General features: G+C 37.4%; 2 protein-coding genes across 4 annotated transcripts in view; both read left to right on the top strand.

The window, feature by feature from the left end:
- The window catches only part of rnf213b (ring finger protein 213b), a 39,462-nt gene extending 22,319 nt beyond the window's left edge, over positions 1-17,143 (top strand). The window contains exons 42-60 of the mRNA XM_073866510.1: positions 2,906-3,017; positions 3,381-3,594; positions 4,655-4,843; positions 4,955-5,079; positions 6,244-6,354; positions 6,650-6,892; positions 7,437-7,691; positions 10,060-10,225; positions 10,457-10,542; positions 11,102-11,338; positions 11,545-11,677; positions 11,774-11,857; positions 12,818-12,992; positions 13,209-13,410; positions 13,487-13,564; positions 13,671-13,868; positions 13,977-14,066; positions 15,553-15,722; positions 16,337-17,143. Coding sequence (XP_073722611.1) covers positions 2,906-3,017; positions 3,381-3,594; positions 4,655-4,843; positions 4,955-5,079; positions 6,244-6,354; positions 6,650-6,892; positions 7,437-7,691; positions 10,060-10,225; positions 10,457-10,542; positions 11,102-11,338; positions 11,545-11,677; positions 11,774-11,857; positions 12,818-12,992; positions 13,209-13,410; positions 13,487-13,564; positions 13,671-13,868; positions 13,977-14,066; positions 15,553-15,722; positions 16,337-16,472 — 3,004 coding nt within the window. The 3' untranslated portion in view covers positions 16,473-17,143. The remainder of the gene's footprint in view (positions 1-2,905; positions 3,018-3,380; positions 3,595-4,654; positions 4,844-4,954; positions 5,080-6,243; positions 6,355-6,649; positions 6,893-7,436; positions 7,692-10,059; positions 10,226-10,456; positions 10,543-11,101; positions 11,339-11,544; positions 11,678-11,773; positions 11,858-12,817; positions 12,993-13,208; positions 13,411-13,486; positions 13,565-13,670; positions 13,869-13,976; positions 14,067-15,552; positions 15,723-16,336) is intronic.
- Positions 17,144-17,529: 386 nt separating this feature from the next.
- cep131 (centrosomal protein 131) overlaps positions 17,530-24,014 on the top strand; it is a 30,270-nt gene continuing 23,785 nt past the window's right edge. For 2 of the 3 annotated variants that reach the window (XM_073867130.1, XM_073867128.1), the window contains exons 1-4: positions 17,530-17,687; positions 18,458-18,657; positions 19,043-19,137; positions 23,590-23,701. In XM_073867130.1, the coding sequence (XP_073723231.1) occupies positions 18,469-18,657; positions 19,043-19,137; positions 23,590-23,701 (396 nt within the window). In that variant the 5' untranslated portion in view covers positions 17,530-17,687; positions 18,458-18,468. The remainder of the gene's footprint in view (positions 17,688-18,457; positions 18,658-19,042; positions 19,138-23,589; positions 23,702-24,014) is intronic. The other variant, XM_073867129.1, reaches the window with a different exon arrangement.

Genomic DNA, 24,014 nt, shown 5'->3' with positions numbered 1-24,014 from the left:
CTCGTGAATGTGTTAGCATTTAGCCTAGCCCCATTCATTCCTATGGCTCCAAACAGGGGTTAATTTAGAAGCCACCAAACACTTTTTCACTATTTAAAGATGACATGAGTAGTTACGCGAGAAAATATGGTGGCACAAAATAAAACTTTTGGTTGGAGCCATAGGAATGAATGGGGCTAGGCTAAATGCTAACACATTCAAGAAGCGCTGTACAAATATTAAAGGTGCACGCATTGAAAAAAGATAAGTTGAAGTAAGAACATAGTAAAATATTGAAAAACTGTGGTGTTTTCCTTTAAGGTTATTATGGTTTTGGTACATACTCAGGTTTTTCAATAAGAACACATATAATCTCTCATTAGTCCCTTTCACACATACAGTCTTTACTGGTAATTTACTGGTAAATTGCAGTTAACATGTCATGTGTGAACAGAACCTTTCCGGTTAATCAGTGCTCCCAATTTACCAGTAAGACAGGTTGTAAGATTAACGGTAATTTAATGGTAAGCGCTGTGTGTGAACGAAAATATAGCATTACCGGCATTTAGATGACGTCAGACCGCGCTGACAGATCGGGCGGGCCAATCAGAAAGTTTTTTATACAAGTGACGCGGCTCCCCCAGACTGTTTACGGACGTTTCCACTAGGGTTGCCGCGGTGACGTAATTTTCCCACCGGTTAATCAGCGCGTCACAAACTCGGTGATCCCGGTATCACCGAGTGGGAGGGGCTTATAAATGCGCATGCAGACGTGCACATTTTACTTTCACTTTTGAATTACGCAACTGTTTAAATGCATCGCTTGCGTAAGCTGCGTTAAATCGCCTATGAATTTGCGTGCAATGTGAGTGCAACCATAGATATGTGTGCAACAGCTGGTTTACTTAAGTGCTTGAGTCAATGTGCGCAGGTAATTCTCACAGAACCCGCCAGTCCCAAGCAGAGCAACCGGCTACTTCTCCATAAAAGCGCTGCTTGAATGATGGGTTTAATGTTTTTCTTGATGAAAAACACAACAACAAAACGATCTCGCTTATATTAAACATCATATATGTATATTATAACAAAAACGAGCAAAGCACGCGGCTTCTGTCATCATCTGGTCAGTCAGCTCGCCTTGCAAACTCTGACAGGAACAAATGAAATCTGACACCTGCGGCTGCTCTGTGACGTGACGCGCGTTCAGCCCCGCTGAATTCAGACAACAGACACATTCAGTTGTAAGTGTTTGCTCACTCTAACGAAACTAAATGATTTAATTACATGACAATATCAAAACGACGGTGAAAGACGGTGTCGCGGTGGGCAAGTGATATAACCGGTGAGAGGCTGAAGCACCGGTTATCACCGTTTCACCGACTATCGCGGCAAGCCTAGTTTCCACACACATGTTGCTTAAAAGTCGAGCACACCTGAAGTTAACATCCACATTTTTTCACCAAAGTTGTTTAAAACAGCTTACCATCTAATTGCCAAATTGCCGACGTCCTTAGCACACCATCTGTGAAGCCTAATGTGCAAACGCGCAGGTTCCGTTTGACGCCGCCTAACGCAATGTTGTTTGGTCACGAGCAACTTCGCGACCGTTTGCCACAGATGTGAAAACAACAAAATACGGACCGTGGATATTACAGTTTTTTTCGATTGCTAAACGACAGTGGGCACAACTGGAGCTTCATGTGCAAAACTATAAATACAGTCTGCAATACCAAAAGTCACGTGAGCTAAACTGTACATATCACCTGCAAAACTCACTTCAAGAAAAACAACTCTAAACACATGACTCAAAACAGCTCAGTGCAGCCAAACACTAAACACAACCCTCAATGAGATAACACACACTATCACTCACAACACACTGAGAGGAAAAACACTAACATCAAACACCAATACACAAAATACGAACTTTTTATCTTTACAGATTGAACAATTTCAGTGACTTTATACAAAGTAATGTTTTCTTCAAATAATGATTTATTTATTTATTGATTTATCACATGATTTATTGAATTTTTAGAACAGAACAATTCTTTAAGGTAAATGAAAATTAGCAGTTTGCTTCAATAGTCTGGAGTAATTTATGGAATTACAGTAATGAGAAAAAAAGGTAGAAACTAAAAGTACATACTGTAATTCAAACAACTAATTGAGGAGCTAATCGTGCCTCTCTCTAGCACCAGGCCACTACATGCCACCCTTCTCCCTCCATGAACCCGTCTTCCTTGTTCCATTTCCAAAATTAGTTTTTCTGAGCTTTACATACTATATATATATATAATTGAAAGGTAATATTTTATATTTATGAAATATATTTTTGAAATTTGAATTTATATTTATATGAAATTGCAATCAGCAGTGTTTGAAAGGCACAAGACTGAAATCAATTGTGTTTTGAATGTGTGGTTCACAGTTTTGACAGCAGTGTTTTAGCATTTGAACAAAGTGCTGTAAATTCACAGTGTTGTGCAGGTTGTGTTTAAAGTCATGGGATAAGTGTGTAGAGTGTTGAAAACTGTGTTCAAGCAATGAAAAACGAACTAGAGTTTGGTCCACACAAACTGCTGCTGTGCAGACTGTAGTTAGAGTTTTGCACATGTGACTTCAGTTGTGCCCACTGACGTTTAGCAATCGAAAAAAACTATAAGTCATAACCCGCCGTTTACAAATACGACACGGACGGAGCTCGCCGGCCGCGCGCCACAGGTAACTTCTGCTTTCTCTCCGAGTTTACCGGTATTTTGATACTGATGTGTGAAAGATGTCTTACTGGTAAAAAGACGGAACGTCACTGCATGTGTGAACAGCACATTTTTTTATTTACTGGTAAATTCATTCTGGTAAATTCATGGTAATTTACCAGAATTACTGTGTGAAAGAGGCTATTGAAATCATATAATCTCTCCAGCTTCAAACAGGTGAAGATGCATATTCAAAGCTACTTGGAAAACCTGGAAAACAAGCTTCTGGATCAAGAGGACAGAACTGAACTCTACCGGCTATTTGTTAACTGCTTTCAAGTATGTCATAATCTCTTACCTTGCAAGTTTAAGACAGCATCACTATTATTATTGCTCAGTAACAGGTTGAAGTGTTCTAACTTTGATGCTCGAATATAAATGACACGTCAAGTGCGAAGTTGTGCTGTAACTTTTGTATAATATATTAATTTTTTGTCTACTTGGTGACATACTGTATCTAGGGCTCAGAACTACACACAGACTTGGGGTTCCTTTAATTTGGGCCAGCAGGCAACCACCCAACAGTGCCTTAGCTGCACCCCAGCAACATTTTAAAAAGCGCAACTTTTTTAAGGTTATTATTATTTTGTTTTATTGTAAATCTCTGCATGTTTTTGTCTAAAAACAAATGTGTATTTGTAGGATTCCCTGCTATGTTCTGGAGGTCATGGAGCTGTTGAGGTGGAGAATCAAAAACGTCTACAGGAGAACGCAAATTTTCTCAGTCGTTTCGCTCGTAAACAGACGCCTTCCAGACAGCATGAGCCGGCTGAATTTTTGTTGTCTATGGCTCGCCTCAGAATATGTCTGGAGATGGCAGCCCATGTCTTGCCCAAAGCTCTCGGCCAAACAAAAGGTGAAGAAGCTTGATTTAAGAATTCACAGCAGTTGATCAGAAATCTGGCTTGAGTAGTTTAATCCTAATGCTTAAAATGTAGAAGTGTAGAATTTTGTTAAGATACTTTTTTACAATTGGAGCTTCAGAAGCTGAATATTGACTTGTATCTTACTATGGAAGTCAAAGTGACTTCTGATCAGATTGGTTACAAACATTTCTCAAAACTTTGTATTCATTTTGTGGTGGGATCACAAATAATGATTCTGTTATTTGATTAATCAAAAAAAATAAATAAATAAATAAATAAATAAAAAAAAAAAAAAATATATATATATATATATATATATATATATATATATATATGTATGTATATATATATATATATATATATTATTATACACACACACACACACACACACACACACACACACACACATATAATATGTGTGTGTGTGTGTGTGTGTGTGTGTGTGTGTGTGTGTGTGTGCGTGTGTGTGTCTGGTAATTATCACGTTGTGGGGACCAATTGTCCCCATAAAGATAGGAAAACCAGTGTTTTTGTGACCTTGTGGGGAGATTTGGATGTCCCCATGAGGAAACAAGCTTATAAATCAAACAAAATTATGTTTCTTGAAAATGTGAAGTAGGAGAAGGGTTTCTGTGATGGTTGGGGTTAGGGAATGGGGTAGGTAAGGGGAATAGAATATACAGTTTGTATGGTATAAAATGCATTACGTCTATGGAATGTCCCCACAAAACATGGAAACCAGAATGCGTGTGTGTGTGTGTGTGTGTAATTAATATATTTTTTATTTATTTATTAAATAATAATAATAATAATAAAAATAAAATATTATGTTACGTAATAAAATAAAAAGCTTAATAATAAATAATATATAAATAAAGCCCTTATTCAGGAGTTCAAAGACAACATATAATTTCCAATAATATAATCTTGAATTTTGACACACTTCACCTACTTCTGTATTAGCTAACTTAATAGCAGAGATCACATTTCTAAAACTGTTGTCTTTTTATGGTAACAGGAAATGTTTTGCATATTTATGCCATTTTTCAGGTAAATGTGAAGATGTGGAGCTGAAGCTGTTGGAGCAGGTGAAGGCTGTGTGTGACTACTGTAATAATGACTGGTTCAGAGTTTATCTGCTCCGAGCGCTTAACAGACAGGCCGGCATTGACTGTCTACAAGCACTGATCAACAGCACTAAATATGAATGGATCTTCCCTGAAAAGATTCTAAGACTTCATGTACGACCATTTGAAATTGCTATTTTTGAGCATTTTTCTATTATAGAGACTTCATGGGGTTATTAAAAGGAATTTATTAGAGTAATTTGCGGTGGTTTTTCATTTCTACATAAGTCAACTCCAGCTGAGGTGGATCGGTTTCTGTGCTGCGGTCCATTATACCGGACCGTCAGAGATGGCGTGGGGCAAGTGCTGCTTGACGGGAAAATAGATGGACTCAAAGGCACAATACAGGTCATAGTTTACTGCTATATTAAATGTATAACACATAGAAAAATATATTTTGTGATTAAACCTCTTACAATTAAGACTTGAATTTAAATAGAGTCAGTTATTAATCAGTCTTAGCTTTCTACTACTGATTAAAGGATTAATCCATTTTCTTATAAAAAAATCCAGATAATTTACTCACCACCATGTCATCCAAAATGTTGATGTTTTTCTATGTTCAGTCGAGAAGAAATTATATTTTTTGAGGAAAACATTCCAGGATTTTTCTCATTTTAATGGACTTTTAATGGACCCCAACACTTAACATTTTTTTCAACGGAGTTTCAAATGACTCTAAACGATCCCAAACAAGGCATATGGGTCTTATCTAGCGAATTGATTGTCATTTTTGACAAGAAAAAAATTGCACTTTTAAACCATAACTTCTCGTCTTCCTCCGGTCCTGTGACACGCCAGCGCGACCTCACGCAATACGTCATCACGTTAAGAGGTCACGGATGATGTATGCGAAACTACACCCCAGTGTTAGCAAATGTGGAGAAAGAGGACCATTCCGCCATTGTTGTATGTCAACTGATACTAATTAATGACTTTGTGTCAGTTTATGTGCGTTTCATATATGTAACACGTGACCTTTCTACGTCACTACACAATTACGTGAGGTCGCGCTGGTGCATCACAGGCTTGGGGATAGATGAGAGGTTGTGGTTTAAAAGTGCATATTTTTTGTTTTTCTTGTCAGAAATGACGGTCGTTTCGCTGGGTGGGACCCTTGTGCCTCGTTTGGGATCGTTTAGAGTCCTTTGTAAGTCTGTTAAAAAAACTGTTAAGTGTTGAGTTAAGTGTTAAGTGTTGGGGTCCATTAAAGTCCATTGAAATTAGAAAAATCCTGGAATGTTTTCCTCAAAAAACATAATTTCTTCTCGATTGAACATAGAAAGACATCAACATTTTGGATGACATGGTGGTGAGTAAATTATCTGGATTTTTAAAAAAAATAGATATAATGAATAAATAAATATGATTGAAAAGTAAAACAATAATAATTTGCTTACATTATAATTAGTTCCTTAGTCAGAATTATTATATGGATTTAAAAGACTGCAAGTGTTTTGGACAACTGGGACATATTAGTTTTATGCATGTATTTTTTTATGTATTTTACAGGCGATGGATGTTTCAGGCCCTTTGAAAAACGTCTTGCTGACCCTTGCTGTGTTTAGGCAGGTGACCTGTCGCCTCTTGTCACCAGAAAGAGCAATACATTCTCAAGCACAGGTACAATTATTATATTAATGAGACAAGACATGTAAATGTACTTAAATTTATATAACATAAATGATCATTGAACAATTATTCTGATTTTACATGATATTCTAACTGCCATTACATATTGCAACCTGAAATAATATATTTGGTTATAACATCATTTACTGTATAAGAGTGAGAAAAAGACAAATTAAGAACTAAAGGGTAATAATGTAAAACAGCCCAACCCCATTTGTCTTATGAGTTTTCTGAGCATTTCAAAAATGAAATACACCAAAATTAAGTGTTGTTTTCCTTTCAACAGGAGCTAAATATCTTAAAGGATTTTATTAGAGAGAATGTCTCAGGACATGTCGGCGAGCTCTGTGCCGCCCTCTTATCCAATCGGATTGGAGGGCCAGGATCTCACCTGAGTCTCAGTGCAAGTGTACCTGCTCAACGTCGCCCTCTACTGGAGCTCCTGGTGCACTCGAGCACTGTGTTTCACAGTGGGAACAGTCTGCTCAGGCCACTTCACAGCATTTCCTCTCAACCCCAGAATGTGACAGTAAGGGTTTAGTTTTTAGATTTGTATTTTATGATAACATTTTGGAAAATTTGCCTGTATTTCTGATAGTTGACTGAAAGTATTTCATGTCAATGCAAGAGTGGCTAAAGTTGATTTTTAACAAGGTTTCATCTTTCTGTTTGAAACTCTTAAATGCAAATTGTTTTGTAAACCTGTCACAATGTAATGCAGGCTTTGTTATAAAGCTCATTGTGAATTTTAACTCTGCTTAATAGGGAACCTTCCTACCCACTATGCAAGATGACAAAACGATTGAAGTCCTACAGTCGTTTAAAGGAGAAAAGGTTACAATGTACCGTGAGTGTGACTTGATTAAACTTTTTTATTGTTAGTAAGTAAATTACTATTTTTACTTTTTTTTTTTACTAAAAGTATTTTCCCTTTTCAGGATGTGTTAACGGCCACATGTGCCTTGTGGGAATGGTAAGAGAGTACAATTTAGTTTTTTGCATAATTTTTGCTAGATTTTATTGAGACTATGGTTTAGAAGTGTTTTTTTAAGGTCTTCTGTTTCTTTATTTAGTGTGGTAAACCAGTGGAATCGTCAAAATGTGTTACATGTGGAGTGACTATAGGAGGCTATCGTCATAATCCAGTAGCAGGTTTTACTCAAGTCCATGGAGGTCTGACACAAGATCAGACAAGACCAGGGCATATATTGGGAAATGCTAAAAACCGGTCTGAAGCCCCAAACAGGGATCTTACTCAAGCACAGTCCTGTCTTCTCCGTCTGTGTCTTCATCTGGCCATGTTACAAGGGGCCATTAACCATCAACAGGTACAGTGGTTCTTAGAAGACAACTTTACAGGGCAACATATTTAAAGCTCCAATGTGTACTTTTTTGAGTTAATTCTTAGCAAAAACCCATGTTTTCTTTCAAAAGTATGTGCTCATTCATGTGTAATTACTTCCACCCCACTAATCAAAGTATTCTCGTAAGTGTAGAATCTGCTATTTAAAATACATACCGTCTAATCGCTCTCTGGCTGTATCCATGTTGTGCCTTCATCTTTAAAATACATTCGCCGACGAGGGACATTCCTGAAATTCAAGCTCCGCCTTTCGCGCTTTCAGAGTACACTCAAGCTGGCCGCGAGCTGAAGCCTACGGAGGTTGCATGTATAGGCGGTATACGTCATCAAGACAGTCTTATTTCAGAATATTAACAATTATAAAGCTGACATTTATTCTTAGTTAATTGTAAATTGATGTAATATGCTTATGACTTGCGAATGTAATGCTCAGTTCATTTAAATAAACCAGGCTTGATGACGTATGCAGCCGGGATATGCGACCTGCGTAGACTGAATCCTTCGGATTTTACAACAGCCGCACGCCGAGATAAACCTGCGATCTAATGCTTTGATTTGAAAGCCTGTTGAAGAACTATTCTCGAGGACATTAAAACAAGTCAATATTAGTTAGTTTTCCAAGATGGGGCTCAATGGACACTGAAGTTGCTAAGTTACTTTCTATCTTCACCACAGGTAATTCAGCATATTCGTTACCTATACAGTCTATGTTGTAAACTTGAAGTTTTATAGTTCCTTGGCTAACTATAGCATGGGTATGCGTAACACTTGTTAGTGTAAACATGCATGTGGTTTAATGTGTTGGAACAGCCACACGCCGTCTCTCCGCCCATTTATGTAGTCTGGGCTACTGAGATAAATGTTTTTCATCTTTTCTGACCTCTAACACAAACACACGGTGTACAGCGCTATTTTTAGCCTTTCATTGATAAAAGCGTCTGATCTGCGTGTCTTTCGTTTCATTTTACAAGCATGTGAAAGTTGAGCGATCTTATTTCACCAATATCAGAGAAAGCTCTTATTTCACCAATATCAGAGAAAGCTCTTATTTCACCAATATCAGAGAAAGCTCTTACATATACACGGACATGTAACGTTTACTTAAACATAAGCATTGGACTCTGACATATTAGTTCGCGTCCATTTAAACCCGTCATTACTCCAGCTCATGATTAAATGACAGGAGAGAGACTCGTCCACAGACCATCTCCTCAGTAATCTGAAGAGAAGCGGTCGAAAATGGACAAAAAGAGACGGATTTAAACACCAAGTGTAAACGTAATGTGTCTCTCTCGTCCACTTGTGATCTGATCGACGAAAACACATCTTAATACCAAGTTTAACAGCCCCTGTGATATTTTTACTCGCGTCGATGAAAAAAGAAGTGTCTAAGCTACGTTTATGGTTGCTTTTTGTATGTGATTTTAAGCGGACATATCATGACAATCAGACTTTTTCCATGTTAAACATAAATCTGTGTGCTTTGATGGATCACACGCAAATGACATTGCAAATTGTTCATTTTTTTTCATTGCTTTTGCTTTGTAGCTACTGGAAGCCATGTTAACCTTGGCATGACACGGCCGGGCCACCGTACGAGTTAAAACGCGTTCCGACTGGGGGGGGGGGGCTAGACAGGAATATTACGTGGGGTTTCATATAGACTTTCACCGCTTGATGGGAGTAGAACCTACAAAGTGGAGCTTTAAAAGTTGCTTCTTGTACACCAATAAAACTATTAGTTTTTAATAGTTAATTTCCAATATGTGTTATAACTTATAACTTACATTTTTCCACTTGCTTATGATTTTCTGTAGCTTTTTCAGTCTGTGCCTTTAGGTTTGCTTAAGAAATGCGCAGGAGGTAGAAACAGGTCTGAAAAGTTTAAAGAGCACATATTATGCTATTTTAATGCTAAATTATATTTGCTTTAAAGAGTCCCCAACAACAGATTTACATGCACGCAAGCTCAAAAACACTTTCATATCTTTCCTAATATGCATTTAATTTTCCTTATTTCCCAACAACTCTCAAATGAATCGTTCCAAGATTCATCTTGCCAAACCCCTCCTTTGCCTGACGCTACTTTGCTCTGATTGGTTGCTATTATTCTATATTAAAGTATTAAACTGTAAGTGCAAGCCTGTGGGGAGAGGGGAACAATTGCAGCAGGGCAACCGCGTGCCTAATATGAGTGCACCATACTTCACAGGGAGTTTAGTTAGGCTGTTAAGTTCACATGCTGATAGACAAGGACTTTTAAAACTACTGCTGGTTAGTATCTTTAGAAATAGAGGTATGTTTCCTAAAACTAAGGTATTGGCTTTTTACAGGGTATCAGAAATATGATTCAACCAGCGGTTCATGATGTCTTTGAGTTCCTCTGGCAACATCTTGAGAAGGACATGGAGATACTTGGGAAGACCTTAAATCTTAACATGGATGACACTGCCATCATAGTTCATCTGATTCTCAACAGGTTTCTAGAGACCACCACAGGTGTGAATACTATTGTCCTGTTTAAGTTTAACCTTCTTGAATGTTGTTAATTTACATGCATTTCACTTAAATAGCACAAAAAGGCAACAATGCAAATAAATTGTATAATCAGTACATTTCCTTTGAAAAATGATATACTTTTAGTTAAAATGCAACAATATAGATTTCTAAATCTATACACACTATGTTTTGTCTGCATTTTTCTTATATCTGGTTAAATATCATTTTTAGGTAGAGGCCTGGATCTGTCTTCACGCAAGTCTAGAGAACAGTGGGAGAGTACAGTCTGTAATTCAGTCATCAGTCCTGTGTTAAATGTGAGTTTTACCTCAGTACCCCGATTAACTTCTTTTGTACAGTATATTACATTTCATCTTCTTTCCTTTACAACCATACAGTTAGAGAACTGAACTAAATGCATTTTCTTTGTAATGATAGGGCACCACGGGAAGGGAATATTATTTTTATAGCTGCAACAAAAACACTGATCTTTTAATGAAACACTTCTCATTTGCTTTAAATGAGTGATGTCATGCGTTGCCTAACTGAATTGTGGATCCGTCTGCGACGCATCAATGGCATTGCTCATGACAGAAGTTGAACATTTCTCAACTTTTTAGGCGCCAATGCAGGTGTCAGCCAATCAGATCGTTTTATGCAAATAACCTAGTGCAGACGTTTGCCTATTATGTTTATGCAAGACTGGGGAACAGAGGAGCATATGTTGTGGTTCACTGTAATTTGGTCGTTGTCACTATTTGCCTCACAAGGACTATAGAAAATATTCAATGCATGTTTGGATATTTTACGTTAACCATGTGAAGACAGAGAGAACCAAGAAGCTGCCTTTTCAAATTCACTTTTTGTTGTTTTTAGGATCTAAAGAGGAAATTGGGCAACGCACAGGATCTGATTGCATCTGATACTAACCTTTCTAACAGTCCGTTGATGAAGGTTCTCAGGGGAGACCCTCAAAAAATCCTTCAACTTCCGAATGACTGCCCCACCCACACCTCTGCCTTCTGGAGCCCGTCACCTGACTTAACATTAGAGAGCTTTTCCCAGAAAATAGACCAAAAACAAACACCCCTGCTTACACTTTTTATCACTAAGGTATATTCACAGATTTAGATTTATGTGGTTTATAGATTGCAAAATTTGCTTTATTTTTGGCTGCAATACCATCAGAATATAGGAAAAATAATAACATTCCCTCTATTTTTCTTTGTTTGACCAAACATATAGTGCTTCTCTAAACTTGTATCATTGCTTGCTACAGTATGTAATTCTGATTGTGTTTGTTTGATTGTGTTTATCAGGTGCCTTGTATAAGATATCTGATTCATCTGCCGACTCTTGCTGCCCTGTTGTCTGATCTAATGAAACTGCTCCCTCCAGGCTCTGAAACCCAGACCTATACTATCGCCTCACTACTACACAGTATTTCTGCTGGTCTGTTATACTTAATATAACTGTCATTGCCTTTGCCCACTACAGATTTTTATGCATGCATGGATGTGTGACTTCTGATTTGTGTAATTTAAATAGGCCATCAAAAGAAAATATTATCAGATAGAATAGAGATCTTCATGAAGGTGTGGAATCATCTTAGAATGGAAATAGACAAAAATGGTAAGTTTTTTATAATGACCTTAGTTTAAATCATAGCTATCAACTACTACACTGAGCTAATGTTACTTTGTAAAATTGATGTATACAATGTTGTCTACGGATCCTTGAATCCTTTCCTCTTTTCGCACAGCGGTGATCCATGCACGCTGTCTTCCCTTGTCTTTAGGAAACTTAAGTATTTTTATTTTCCACAGTATATTTGTATAGGTCAGTTTAGCCACTAGAGACCAAAAACAAACACAGACTGAAAAGTAAATTCGGGCCAGGCGTGTAACCATGACAATTCACTGATGAAAAACATATATATGAGTTTGATACTGTACTTTTGGCTCATTATTACATTACTACTCGTACTCGATTGCTAACAGTATTGTTTGTAAAAAGACTGGTGCCATGGCCACACTTAATTTTTCGTTCCACTGACGTCCATTCATATGTATGCAAATGCAGTAGACTGGAAACGCAAGCTTATGTGAAAAATGTGCGCATTCTCTAAATTCTGCTGGGATACTTTTAACCCAATGCTTGGTCAATATTGGACAGAACACATATTGGGTTACAAATAAACAACCCAGCACTGTGTTGAAACAACCCAGCATTGCATAAAACAACCCAGCTCTGCGCTAAAACAACCCAGCATCGCGTTGAATCAACCCAGCACTGCGTTGAAACAACCCAGCACTGCGCTGGAACAACCCAGCACTGCGTTGAAACAACCCAGCACTGCATTGAAATGTATCATATATGTCATATATCATATCTGGTTGTTGCCTGTACCTTTATATGGAGGGTCTGCACAAAAATTGTGCGCTCTGAAAGTCTACTGTGACCGCGGGATAACAAAATTGATTTCTTTTGAATTTAATTTGAAACAATTTAGTGTATGCATCCTAAAACATATACATATACAAACATAACAGAAAATAATGTCCATCCTTTTTTAATTGTTTTATTATTTAGAGAGCTTGGATCGTGCATTGTATGAAACAGACATGACTAAAGAAAGTTCTGGGCAGTTTCTCTCCCTGAGTCGTCAAGGACCAGGCTCATGTCTCCATGCACTCATAGATCTCCTATCTGAAACACACAACAGTCTGGTGCGAGAAGCAAGGAATCTTTGTCACCAAAAAGACAGGTGTGTGTTTGAAATATGTGACCCTGCTGCCTGTATAACCCATCTGAAATCATTGTTTAGTGATTTAATGTTTTCTACATAAAATGTTAAAAATAACATTGATATCTTTAATATTCACTGAGTATGGCCATGTCAAAGAATGAAATCAATGTAAAATCAACAAATAAAATCAATGCTACTTATGTTTAAATTTTTTATTGACATTTTATCTTACAGTGACTATAAAGTGCCATTGGCGGCACTGTCTGAGAGTCAGCTGGCCTTGTGTCACCCAGAGAGACAGTTTCTCCCCTTGGTGTTAGCCAACTGCCATTACACTTTAGAGAAGGGCCAACAAACAGTGAGTTCCTACGATCATCAGGCTATTGAGCGAGAACTCTGCAGACGATTTTTTGCAGGCAAACCACGCATTCAAACCGTAAGTCTTACACATCCCATACCATCATACAGTTTAGTACATACTATGTAATAAAACAGATAATTGTCGCTTGTAGGACACCGAGAAGTATCTGAGAAGACACCATCAGGATTTTTCAGAGGTCCTTACTGAAGTTAGAGACAAAATACCTCAGGTGATTTTTTTTTCAACCTCTTTGGACTTCTTCAGTGTCATTCAACTGTTCTCCAAAAAATATTATTGTGACCACTGAGCCTCATTTCTTCACTTTTGTTTGTCAGGAGCCACTAAAGAGCTCTGTGCTCAGCTCTATGAGATCAATGTTGCGCTCATTCACAGATGTCTGCGATGCAGTTTATGCCGTGGAGATCGGGCTTCGCTTCCTCGGCAAAACTGGGGGAGATGCGCAGGATCTGCTGCTTAACTATTTAAAAGACTCATTGAAAATGGACAAAAACATCTCAGGCAGCATAGCTGAGGTAAATTCAAATGATCTTCACTGTTTGACTTTCAACTATTCTGCTGCTTTTTGCACTTTAAATGCATTTCGTCTATCTTCTGTAACTTAAATCTACCCTTTGTTTCAGGCTTTAAAGGAAAACCGGCTTAGTCAGTGTACTGCCACCTGGCAGCTTCTTACCTGCTGGAGGAGTGAACAGATGATGAGAAGAGAACAGGTAAACTGAGATTTTTTGCAATATTTTTCCTATTTAAAACTTGACTTCAGTAGTTACATCGTGCACTAAGACTGACGGAAAATTTAAAGTTGTGATTTTCTAGGCAGATATGGCTAGGAACTAGACTCTCAGTCTGGCGTTATAATCAAGGACTTTGCTGCCATACCATGGCTGCAGCAGACGCAATGATATTACGTAGTGCACGAAAATAGTCCCCTGCTATTGAAAGTTACCAAATAGGAAAAATGGAAGAAACGAAAAATACTGGAACTCTTTGGTTATTTTTGAGCGCAATGCTAATGGTCTAATTTGATTCAATGAATTGTGCTAAGCTATGCTAAAAGTGGTACCGCCAGACCTGGAGATCGGCTGAATGGATTCCAAAATGGTAAAAATCAAATGTTTAACTCTAGGGGAGTTGGAAAATAAGCATATTTTCAAAAAAAGTGAGTGTCCCTATAAAGTAGCATATTGTCTTTATGTTATACAGTATGCATGCATGCCTTCAGTCATTTCTTGCACAGACAGCTAATCTGCTAACTGACATGACACAAAAAAGTCTAATAAAAATGTTTGCTATTCCTCAGCTATTTAGTATGTCACTAATCTGACCTTATTACCACTAACTTCTGCTGACCTCAGACTGAACCTAAACAGGGTTAAAGAGAGTGGACATATGAGGGTTGTAAATCCAAGTGAAAGTGTTGTCCAGAGTGTGCCAAGCTTTCAATAGCAAGCACGTGCTTTTTGACCCAGTGTCTTCTGAATACCTATTTACCATTTATAAAACTGCTGCTTTATGATAGAAATGATTTCAGTAGAGGCCAAACGTGATGTCCAACTTTGAATAATTCACAACATTCTCTTATTAAAAATAGTATTATTAAACATGCATTAAAAACATAGCATACAAGTTGCATTGCTGTGTTTGAAGTATAAACTGAAGCTCAGCTTTGAGAAGAATTAAAGCAGGCTCTGCAAAAATGACACGCATGTGCAAAGTTTATAAAGACATAGGCCAGGACAATGACTATCAAATCTTGAATTGAAAGTGGATTAACAAATAACAACAAATAACAGCTAAAATTGTAGTAAATATGCTTTATTATCTATGAGCCTTTTGTTTTTTCTATGCATTTTTATATATTTTTGTTTGTGTCCAAATTGGTTTACCCCCCCCTCAAGAAATTAATGACATAAGACAATCTCAAACTTAGAATTTGAATTAAACAAAACATATTAAATGATATAATGCAGTGCTGTTGGTTAGCTGCCTTATTTTTGTGAGGTTTAATTACACGGAATTTATAATAAATTATGTATTTTATAAAATGTAAAAAAAAAACGTGTTGCGCCCATCCCCAGTTGGAGAACCACTGGTTTAATCTAATCTGATTGGATCCCCCTTCTCCGGACTTTGCTTTTAGCCACTACTGTATTTAAAGAAATATTATTAAAAGATTTAATTTTCAATCTTTCTAAACAGGATCCATTTCAGCGACTGCCCAAAGAGTACCGAGACCAGCTAACTTCAGATGACAGAAAGCAGTTGAAGGTTTTCCTTGGGGTCACAGACATTGATATTTTCCTACTGGAACTACATGAGATCCTTCAGCTCAAGGCCAAAAATGGTGATGTCTTCGGTCCACACTGGGAGTAAGAACTAATCCTATATTATATTTATTTACTCTGCAATCCAGCCTTATGGGTTGCGGTTTTATGGACCGTTTGTGGTTGCAGGTTTTGTTGATACAAACAAGCCACAAAAGGTGAAGTATGCCCAAGCATTTTTCCACAGATGTCAGGTATTTGATTTGATTTGGCTCATGGATCTTTGCAGATAACCATGAAACAAATCCAAAGTATCATACACCCAAATAGCATTGTTTAGGATCAAAAAGGGTTTTTGCTTCCCAAGTAAACACATCTAAAGGAATCCTAAAACATGTAGCACCACATCCTACGACACACATAGACATAAGGGTCTTTTTAAGCTTTAAACCAGAGTGACAACTTTCAATCACAACAATGCACACCTCCCAAACCCAGAAGTCCCCCAGGGCTTCAGACCCAAGAGAGGCACACTTTGACCCCCTCAGGGTCCCATCTGTCAGACTGCCCCACTCCAGTCACCTACTGAGCAGGCAGCTGGTCGCAAAGAATAGGAATGCGTGTGCTGTGAACAAAAGACTGCAACGCTAACTGTTGATCCTAACCCCACCAAACGCTAAACACCCTCCCCCTCTCTTTTTTTGTGTCCCACCACATAGCATCAGGTCCACTTTGGAATACCATTTGGAGAACAAGAACATCAACTCTCTTCCTGGTCTAGACATTCTTCCAGAGGATATTACTCTAGCCAAAGCAGCAGAAATCTGGAAACTCGCAGTGGAGTTCAAACGCTGAATGATCCTCTGAATGAGCCAGATCTACTGTCTGTAACTTCATGCTCAATTGGTAGAGCATTGCAATGACAACTTAAAGGTTGTTGGTTCGATTTTAAGGGAACATGCATACTGATGCATGTAGCCTACTTTTAATGCACTATGATTTGCTTTGGATAAAAGCATGATCTGTCAAATGTTTAAATGTAATCTATGCAAACAAGTGATTTATTAAAGTGAGCTAATCTGGACCAATTATGTTATTTGTTATATGTTATATATGATGCTATATGCCTTAATTTTTGTTGTAGATGTAAGATGTAAATCAGTCAAACACATTTTCTTTGGGTGATTTGTCTTAAGACATTTTTTTTTAGATGTAATAAATATATAATAGCTGTATATTTGTATATCTTTGTATTGTAGATATATAATACAATTGATAAAAATATGTTTATTCTTTGTGACTTTGAATATGCCTTCTGAGCACTTTAATGTTTTTAATGTTTATCTGCATAAATCTTCCATTTAGGGACCAATTATTAGATGGACAGGTATTGTCATCTGGACACTATATTGTTTTATGTTATGTTTGTCTATATTAAATACCTTTTTACAGTAATGATCTCAGACTAACACATACTTTGGAGGATGCAAAAAGCACAAAAATTATCTAACATGATTGTAATAAAATAATAATAAAATTAAAGTTATAAGCTTAATTTGTGTGTCATTACATTATTTATTTTTTAATTAATCTCGCTTACAAGTCAACATCATAAATCATTTAAATTATCTAACATGATTGTAATACAATAATAATACAATTAAAGTTATAAGCTTAATTTGTGCGTCATTACATTATTTATTATTTAATTAATCTCGCTTACAAGTCAACATTAAAAATAATTTATCCCATTGGCTCATATTTGACGCCACATCTGCCGCTTGTGCTGCACGCCTACCGACCTTGCCTTTTGGCACGCCCCTTTCTGCCATCAGTCAGAAGGACACGGCCGTTCAGCCAATCAGATCGTCGGAATTGTCTTCGTTCCGCCAATCGGAAACCTACATGGGAGGAGCTCCGCTCTGTTTTCACGTTGCCAATGAGAAGATGTTGCGCTGAGGAGTTGGATATACAAACGAGAAATCACTGTCAGCCACTTTGTACGGGAATAAACAATATCTTATTTTAAAACAAACTCTTTCGTCATCTCATGTGGACAATTTAGTGAAGGTAAGCATTGTTTAAACAGTTTAATCTGGCAGTTTTCATCGTGTTTATTATGTGTTAGCAAGAAGTGGTGCAAGAATACAGTTTCGCCATAGCTGAACAAAACTCAATGTCGTTTCATTTTAACATCACGACACGACTTCGTTAAATCTTGTTTTTTTATGTCATGCTATGAGCTATTTTTTAATCCTTTTGTTTTAGCTTGTACAAGAAGAGGCCTTTGTTTTGAATGACTGTGTTTTTTTGTTATAACTGTAGAAAGATGGTTGTTATGGAAAGATCTGGACTGTCACAGTGGGCTTGTTTATATATAGGTTTAATTTATAAATAGGTTATTTAACATACGTGAAACATGTTATCTTTTTTAACAGGTTCATTGCTTGATTGATTTATTCTTAAAATGATTGACCACTAAATACTGTGTCAGTCATATTGCATTAAGTGAGAGTTGACATAATACAGGATCTGGAGTATTGATTTTCAATATCTTTAACGTTACATAATCCTTACAGTGTTTTGGGATTTGTTAATATATATTGTGAGTTAAATCTTTAGATATGTTTCCATGGAAACACTACACCTCTTCATATATGACGAGGTCCAATACAGCATTACTCATCATCATCATACTATGCCAAGTTATCACTACTAGTACATTCCACCTGCTTCTGGTCTGTATGATGATGGTATTCAACACCACTTGTTGTGTTTTGTAATAGCATCAATGCTTTATCCATGAGTTTTGTGTGACTACATTTTCGCTTATCCATCAGTCCAAGTCAGGATGCATACAAGTCGCAGTCCGTCCGCATCCATCCAGGCAGGACCTGCAGCAGATGCCCTTGACCTCAGTCTGAGCGGTTCTCAGCTCACGATGGGCCGCAGACCCAGCAGTGCTTCTCCGGGAAAACACTTTTCTCGGTCCATATCTGTATCTGTGGCCGGTGATGGCCGGGGGAAACGAAACACTTTGGTGAGTGTGACTAGAAGGTTATGTAACATTTGGCGAGAAGTTTTGAATTAGTATGTGTTGCTTGTGTCCCTGTCTAGGAGCGTATATACAGCGATGAATAATTTTATGTAGGATCAAACAGTGATAAGATCAAACAGGTTATTATGTAATACACAATTAATGCATGCTGTAAGTCTCACACAGATTTATTGTCAGTGTGTCGATGACTATGCGATTGTATTCTGAAACCTATATGATTTATGGGATTGCTTTTTTTATAACTGGAAAGAAACACAGTGTTGGCGTATTGATGATTTGGGCCTTTCTTTATCTAAAGATTTGAAAAAAAAGCTTTAGTAGTTTCGCTATGTTATTTTGACTGTCTGTCACTTTATGCTGTTGACAGACTGATGGTGGATTGGGAAGTTCACGAGCAATTAAGAACCTGCGTCGGTCCAACAGCACCACACAGGTGAACCAGCAGGCCAACACAAGCCCCAGGTATGAAACCATCTGTCATTACCTTTCATGCTATTAGTAAGACTCAATCTCCTGTTAAAGGTGGTAATCATGTTAAGTAGAGATGTTCATTTCAGTTATTTTCCCGACCGAAAACCGCAGGTTGTTAACCAAACATTAACCGTTAACTGATAAGATTTTAATATGAAATTGTCATTGAGTAACAATACAAACATTTTATTTAATTTGAACGTGCAAACTGCAGCAACAGATCAACAACAGAACCAGGATTCATTCATTATCAAATTATCATGCAACATTACATTATCAAAGAGCCTGCGATCAGTCCAGAGGATTAATATGATGAATAAACAGTGGCCATTTCTAAGGCAGGACATCGATAATAATCACATCTATTTCATGTACTACGGCTTTTGATCAGCACGTCCTTACCGATCTAAAATCACTGTTAGTTTGACTCGTTTATAACATGCATTTGAAAAAGCAAAGTCGTCAAACATAATTATTATACATAGTCTTTATTAGTATGAAAATACCTTAAAGGTTTGAAGAACAGCAAAATAAATATATCCTTAAGAGTAGACATTTCTTGGAGCTGTGTTTCATAGCTGCGTGTGTATGGTTCTTCGTCTGCATATTGCGTTTCTGCACGAGAGCGCCCTCTGGCTTTTGGATGTAGCGGCATTTCACCGTAATTAATTGAGCATAGCAAGCATCATTGGCCGACATATCAGTGCACCCCAAGTCTCCGTGCAGCTTCCAAACCATACTCAAGCATGGACACATATGCAATACAAATGATTTCTTATACAAATGATTACTTTACCAGACCATCAGGGCAGCAATGTGTTATTTACAGGCCATTCACAAATTAAGGATACACACTGTGCAGTAACAAATATTTTTTTCTTTTAACTGATAGTATTAATTGGTCATAAACTCTTAACTAAAGTTAACCGGTCAGTATGAACATCTCTAATGTTAAGTGTTTATGGGTAAAAAAGAAATAAATATAAAGGGTAAATCTGTCACGTTCGGGTGTTATGGCATGGATATTGTTTTTCAATTATTTGTTGTGTAGCTGTGAAAAAAATGCTGTGCGATATTATATACAGAATCAATGTGAATGTCAATCACATATGGTAACTGCAAAAACAAGGCATAAATGAAAATGTTTAAATGCATTATTGGGTTAAAGGAAAAAATTCCAGATAATTTACTCACCACCATGTCATCCAAAATGTTGATGTCTTTCTTTGTTCAGTCTAGAAGAAATTATGTTTTTTGAGGAAAACATTCCAGGATTTTTCTCATTTTAAGGGACTTTAATGAACCCCAACACTTAACAGTTTTAATGCAGTTTAAAATTGCAGTTTTAACGTAGTTTTAAAGGACTCTAAACAATCCCAAATGAGGCATAAGGTTCTTATCTAGCGAAACGATTGTAATTTTTGACAAGAAAAAATAAAAATATGCACTTTTATACCACAACTTCTCGTCTATCTTTGGTCCTGTGACGCGCCAGCGCGACCTCACGTAATTGCGTAATTCCGTGAAATGGACTAGTCCTTTAAGGAACTTTGCTGAATTCTAATATTCATCACAATGCAAATATGCATGCAAAAATCAGTTTTCTTAATGCAAAATAAAATTTTGGTTTTGGTTTTTCGGTGAAATAAAACCATGATGTGCTTTGTGTGAGATTTACATGACAGTTGTTATTTCATACTTGGAAGTAGACTTTCCTTAAGGGAAAAAAATCACCTAGGTGCAGAATCACCTAAACTATGCCGGTTAACTGACAACTTGTCCCACACGTATGATTTTTTTGCAGTGTTGGCATGTTTATACATGTACTGACCTAGTGCATGTGCTTGCATTTATTCATGATTTTTATGCTTGGTTGATCACTTCTGAAACTCAGAAATTTGTGGGTTTACACCCTTAAAGCAGCAACAGCTGGGGGTTGAGCGGTTTTGGTTTTTCCCAGACAATAGCTATTGTGGCCTCAATGCTTGCAGCACAAGGCAAGAAAGAGGGGCGTGTGTTAAGCTTTGTCAGGAGAAAGGCTCGGGTCTACTGTTTCACTCCGATTAGACCGTAGTGAAAGCTGAAGTGTGTGCATGCTGAAATTCTTTTGTCCGGCAGCTGCCAGCCCTGCCCTCCCCTCCCTTTGCATCCTGGGATGCCACAGGGGTTTTAAATGAAGAACGACCTAATACCCTTCCCCCCTTCCTTCTGGTGTTTAATAATTGTCATTCTGTGACCTCTCTTCCCTCTGAATCGCTAAAAAAGGAGAAGCGTGGAGGAATGTGGTACTTCAATTGCTTTTCATTGGACCTGCTGACGACCCCAAACCTCTCACATATGCATGCTGAAGTTGCTGGCACAGATGCCGATGGGTCAGGTCAGATGTAGGAAAACCATGTTGGCGGTTTGGAGGAATTTCAATGCAAAGGAAGATGCGATTGCCATATGCCCATGGACATCTGGCCCTTTAAATGCAGTCTTTGCCATAGGATTCCTCAGCTGCTTTAGCCTCCAAAAAGAGGTCTCTTTTCCATATGTTCATCTGATATGTTTAGTCTAGGTAGTCTGGCTGAAGATGTTTCTTTGGACTATATTTGCTCAGTTTCTTAAAATTAAAAATGCATGGTAGAGAATTCAAACATTTTTAACCGGTACTGGCCTTACAGTTGCATTTGCATTTATATGTTTTTGTACCAAACATCACTTTACCATTATGCATGTGACAAAACTACTATACTTTGTAGAAATTCTGTGAATAAAAATGCACAAACCAGAATCAAGAATACTAAAAAAAAAATAGAGAAGGGCCGTCTCTTCAAAGAACAAAAAAAATATATATTTTTTTCATTTTCATGTGTGCATTTATGAGGAAAAACAGAGTTGAGTATGTGACATTTCTGTGCTTGCCTAAGGGGAAAAAATGGCATTGGATGGTTATTTATGCCCCAAATATTGATATCTAAGATTTTAGTATTTAAAAAAAAAAACATTTGTTCGTGGTAAGGTTGACATTTGAATGGATATATTATCATATATTATCATATATCATAACAATGACCTAGCAGTCCACAACACCCTACATCAGGGGTCGGCAATAGTGATGCACGAGTCAGGGTTTTTTCCAACCTGCCTGTCTCGCTTTTATGAAATATTGGTCGCCCCGCAGCACTGTATCTTTTTTTCAATCCGCCCCGAACCCTTTACCATTTAAATAGACATACTAGGCATTTGTAATGTAAATGAAAAGAGGGTTTATTTCAGCCTAAAAGTGCTTGGAAACAGTCATTAGATTACATCGCTCTGTTAACTGGCAACAACATACGCTTATGAATGAACCATCGAAACCAGCATATTCATATTAATAACAAGATAGCACAATGATAAACATTTTTAACATTTAAAAAGCACTGGATGTATTATATATTCACAAATTCCCAACCTTAATTTCTCCTGCACCTCGTCTTTCATCTTCACTTTTATTTCTCCGTTTGTTTTGTTGTTTTGGCTGGCAGTGCGAGCTGCTTGGTGCTTTCGTGACGTGTGGTCAAGGTTTGAGGATATCAAGTTATGTTGCAAAAGATACATTGCTAGGTAGGCCTTGGTAATTAAACCTTATCAAAGAACCTTATGAATATGAAAAGTTATATTCCCAAATATATAACATAGGCTATATGGAATTGCACGCAACATACATGTTTTTTTTTTTTTTTTAATGACCTGCCCCGCAATAAAGTGACATTTCTGTATCCGCCCAAACCTGACCCATGCATCACTAGTTAGCAAATATTTTTGCCATCAGGCCAAAAAATATTTGCCACTTGATAGTGGATAGGATAATTTAACAAAATAATTAACTTAAAAGTTACAGTACAGTAGCTACATCAGATGGACTGGACACGGTTTGTGGAACAAAAGACACTTGTGCTTACGAATTGTGTACTGCGTGTTTGCGAGGACACTTTCCAAGCGCGGATAGTGTTCTGTGCGGATGCTTTTCTAAGGACCAGCCACTATAAAAATTATCTGGCTGTGGGCGCAGGCCAGATATCATTGCTGGCGGGCCTGTTGCTGACCTATAAAAGGGTTCTTCGCAGCAATGACATGGAAGAACCAATTTTGGTTGACCATCAAACCATTTCTTAAGTTTTTATAGTTTGTAGAATACAACAGAGAACCTTTGTGGAACAGAAAGGTTATATGGATGTTTAAAGGTTCTTTATGGAACCATACAGCCGGACATTAACCGTGTCTTAAGATTGTAGCAACATGGCTGTAAATTTTACATGAGCAAGAACCCTCCACATTTCTTCATAAAATTCAAACATTTACTGTGTATTTGTTGTCGACCCTGAAAGCTTGGTCATTTGTATGTGTACTTACTGTTCAGTTCTTCACCTCTGACCTATCTTTTCTTCTTGTATTTCTGTCTCTATCTGATCGCAGTGATGGGCAAACAGAAGATTTCCTGGCCCTGTTCAACAGCAGCTCTGATGGACGCAGGAAACTGGCCAGCCTCTCCAAGACATCCAAAGACCGCACTACCTGGAACATCTTGGTACTGTTCAACCTTATAACCCATTACTTTTACTTTTTAGTTTTTTAGATATCAGATTCTATTACATGTCCTTTTTAAATAATATGTAGAGTACCAAGGCTCATGGAAACCTATAGTTTGCCATGTTTTTGATCGTAGAGCAAATTATTTGCGCAATAGTCATGTGTATTCAACGAATACCACCATATAGTAATATATATATATATATTTTACTACATAAATTGTTTCATTCTTTAGTGGCATTTGCTATGTTTATTATTCACCCAGAGCGCTTTAGCAACCACATGCAATCGTTTTAAAAACCAGTAGTGGT

This window comes from Misgurnus anguillicaudatus, chromosome 4 (assembly GCF_027580225.2).
Source record: "Misgurnus anguillicaudatus chromosome 4, ASM2758022v2, whole genome shotgun sequence".
Lineage (NCBI taxonomy): Eukaryota > Metazoa > Chordata > Actinopteri > Cypriniformes > Cobitidae > Misgurnus > Misgurnus anguillicaudatus.
This window is presented reverse-complemented; position numbering and strand designations above follow the sequence as displayed.